General features: G+C 40.1%; 1 protein-coding gene across 1 annotated transcript; it reads left to right on the forward strand.

Moving 5' to 3' along the window:
* Positions 1 to 405: 405 nt before the first annotated feature.
* LOC21410520 lies at positions 406 to 3,357 on the forward strand. Its single transcript, XM_024175375.1, has 2 exons — positions 406 to 953; positions 2,454 to 3,357. The coding sequence occupies exons 1-2, from the start codon at positions 899 to 901 to the stop codon at positions 2,708 to 2,710; spliced, it is 312 nt and encodes a 103-aa protein (XP_024031143.1). The 5' UTR covers positions 406 to 898; the 3' UTR covers positions 2,711 to 3,357.
* The last annotated feature ends 382 nt before the right edge of the window (positions 3,358 to 3,739 follow it).

Consider the following 3,739-nt stretch of genomic DNA (forward strand, 5'->3'; position numbering starts at 1 on the left):
AAAAATGGTGCAGGAATTACTATAGCATAATTACTCCTGTTAATTGAAACTCAACTTTTACATAAAATCCTTCTGAATTAATTATGACTTTAACTCTTTAAATCATTTTCAACATATTCTTATGTGAATCTAGTTCTCATAATGCAAATCTCATCACTGGTTTCAACGAGTTATGCAAGATAAATAATATATTTCTATATCATTCACAAATCAACAAACTTAAACAAGAATATTAAACTTGCATCGTCCATGTTAGATCCAACTCAAATTAACCCTTTCAGTATTAATCTCAGTCTAGTATCTTATATTTGATGGCCAGTCAGAAATAGAAATAAGCAATAAACACACATTGATGAACATGGATAAAATCTCAAACAATTCACAAATTAGCCATCATCCTTACATTCGATCAATAATCCTATCTAAAGGGTACTTAGCTCATAATTGAAATTATAAAAACCAATTTCTCAGTATATTTCATTGTTCAACAAAGTTGCAAAACCATAGGGAAATTAAATACAACATAGAGATAGAAGAGGAGTTCAGCTGATTTTGAGCTTCAATCCTTTTTCTCCTCCTTTTCCTTCTTCAAGCAAGCTTCCACGTGATGAAGAAGGCTGGAAAATCTCTTTCTCCAAGTATTGCCCTCTTTTTCTCCTTCCTCTCTATATAGTACCAATTTTTCTCTCCCCTCCCTCCTTCCAGTCCTTACTCTCCTTGCCTTTTAACCTCTGTTGCGGTGCTACCTCTAAAATGGGTGTACTCTTCGTCAGGGCAATAAAAGACGTTGAGGTGTCACTTAGTGAGTGATTGGGTCCAAATGACTCTGCACAGAATCCTCCCTCTGTGCACTTTTGTCTTTTTCCATCGCAAAGGTTCACGTTGATGTCATCACAAAATGTTGTTGCTGCCAGTTTTGCTGCGGCAAAATGCTGCATTTTGCTTCCAACTTCCTGAAATCACACCACCAGAACTTAGAACACAACCCAGTCCTTTTTAATTCAATTCTTTTCACAGACCCCTCAAAGTTAGCACATATCCTGACTTTAACATGGCAGAGCACAAGAATCAAGAACTGAAGATAAAACACAGAAGAAAAAACAAATTTACCCTTGGTTAAACACACTTTAAGCTAAGAAATGTTTAAGGTAACTCTAATTTCTAGAGTTATCACACCCTCAAACTTAAAGTATTGCCCACCCTCGGGCAATGACATTACACAAACAAAATAAACAACACAACCAAGGGAATAAAGAAAACATCAACAAAAATAAATGACACAAGGAGAATTTTCTATAGTCAGTTTTGAGGATTCAAGGTGAGTGGTTACTTTCAAAAAGGCTTCTTTCACTCTTTTCCTTCACATGCTTAAGCTCAACACTAACTCTCCTTTCGTATTAGTTCAGCCCATATTCCCCTCATTTCAAGCACTCCCCCTGGTGTGTGTGTGTGTGCACCATCCTTAGTGCTTCCTCCCCGGTTGCCCATTTCAACTAGACCACGATCATTAAACCTAGTAGTGTCTTCATATGTTGACTTATTGACTCCTTTTTCACTAATGTAGAACACCTAGCATTTGGATTCAGACTTGAAACCTAACTGCCTCTTCCTTTGACACCTTGCTCATTCTTATTATCATTATTCTTATTCTTATTCTTTTTCTTTTCTTTCTTTTCTTTTCTTTTTTTTTTTTCTCTTTGAAATGCCACAAATACCTTTTTACGCGAATGCCAACATATGTGATGAAGACACCCGGTTACTCAGCAAAGTCGCTATTCAAAGTGCTTTTGCTTACTCTTGTCTCGATTTACCGTTCGACGCAAAAGTGAACGTGGAGTTCATGCTCTCCTGGTTACTAAGCACAATCAAGACTGCAGAGTAAATTGGTTTTTTTTTCTTTGAACAGGAATAAAATGGAATGGTGTCTACTAATTGAACAGGTCCTCAATCTTCCTCCTCATACTAGGTTTCCTAGGATTTCGCCTCGAGGAAGTCTCCAAATCAATTCTAGAAACCTAAGCTCTCAGCAATCCAGTCATAACTAAGCTAACGGGGGAGTAACACTAGAATGTTGTAGACAAAGAGATCTAGGGAATTGTATTCAAAACTCATATTCAATGAGCTTCTCTAATACTCAATTCAAGTCAGTCCATCACGAAAGCATGTTTTAACATAGCCTTCCTCATCATCGAATACCACTCACCATCACCCCAAAGAACTGACAGAAAAGAAAAAATTTTCCAAACAACACAAAAAACACTAAAATGACAAACTGAAAACACGACAAAAACACAATAAAATTAACAATAAAAAAAGAAATTGTTTAAACACCCCCAAACTTAGAATCAACAGTGTCCCCACTGTTGCTAAAGCATGAATACAGCCAAACAAAAGTACAGCAACACACGAGAAATAAACAAGAAAGCAACAAGGGTAAGCACAAGAAAACTTCCCTGAAGGCCGGTTATGCTACAGTCAGCCCTTCCATGCCCAGTTCAAGGCGCTTTTGAGGGTGGACTTCCTTGGTGGAGGTGCTGACACTGGTGCCTTGCCTTTTCCTCTTCCTGAACTAGAGGTAGCCATGTCAACCACTGAACTCGCACCATCCGATTGGATACAGGGTGCTTCTTCAGCCTCTTCATCTCGGTCAGGTTCGGGATCATCAAAAGATGGATCACACAAGTGTTGCGGGAACTTTGGGAAGGAGTGAAATCTTTTGGGGTTGGCTCAGAAATGCTGTTGCAGAGCCAAATCTCTCTCTTGTTCATATTTCCAAAAGTCACGCATCATCTGCATAGATTCATACTGCATGACCTCCATTTGGCAGATCGGCTGCTCGCGTCGTAGAAAGCTCGCTTCCAAACCGGTAGGGGGTTGAGTGGACTGCTCTGTTTGTAGGGCTGTAAGGGCTGGGGCTGGGGCTGCCTCTTCTTCTTCCTGTAAAATTTGAGTTATGGTAGCCTTGGTGATGGGTCCGGCGGGCTGTTGCTTGTCCTCAGCACCTGTAAAAACGACCCCTTGCTCTAAGCACAACTTAGTGAGAGAGGGAAACCATAGACCCCCGCATCTTCGAGGCGCGCAAACCTCGATTTGTCCCTCGATTACCTCCCAGATGTTAATTTGTATCCCCTTAACAATGCAGTACAAGAGGATTGCCCTTTGTTAATTAATTATATGGTCATGGGATGATGGCATAGACTTGAGGAAGTGATACAAAAATTTCGGTCCCGGGTTAAGGCATCTCCTAGGGAAGGTCATGGATCCCCGGGTCGTTTTAGTCCACACCGTACCCTCCTCACACAGCTCCCTCAGAAGCTCATTGAGTTGTTCATCATTTAAACTTTGAGAGAACTCCAAATACTCATCCTCACGACTCTCTAAGGCTCCGTCTACTTCGTTAATTCGAGTTTAGAATTTAAGTTTTTCTACAGTAAAAAGTTCTCACAAACAATCACATCGAACTTTTTTACTACAATAAAAAATTCTCACATAAAGTCACATCTCAACTCAAATTCTAAACTCAAATAAACAAAATAAACAGGACCTAAATTATACACCCTGTTAATGTCATCCCCGTTAACAGCCACCATCAGCCCCCACCCATAAGCTTTATTTACTTTTTTTTGTAGCTGCGGGCCAAAGCCCGCAGCTACTTCTACAACTACGGGCCCAATTGGGCTCGTGGTTTGTCCTTGCATTTTTGGGCCGAAGCCCAAAGTCTGCAACCCTAGGGATCGCA

Source organism: Morus notabilis, unplaced genomic scaffold (genome assembly GCF_000414095.1).
Source record: "Morus notabilis unplaced genomic scaffold, ASM41409v2 Scaffold78, whole genome shotgun sequence".
Lineage (NCBI taxonomy): Eukaryota > Viridiplantae > Streptophyta > Magnoliopsida > Rosales > Moraceae > Morus > Morus notabilis.

What these genes read in the sequence shown, in the direction of transcription:
- LOC21410520 (XM_024175375.1), top strand. Translation starts at nt 899, where the DNA reads ATGTTGTTGCTGCCAGTTTTGCTGCGGCAAAATGCTGCATTTTGCTTC. An exon ending in TGCATTTTGCTTCCAACTTC is followed by an intron (nt 954 to 2,453) that starts CTGAAATCACAC and finishes AAGAAAACTTCC; the next exon opens with CTGAAGGCCGGTTATGCTAC.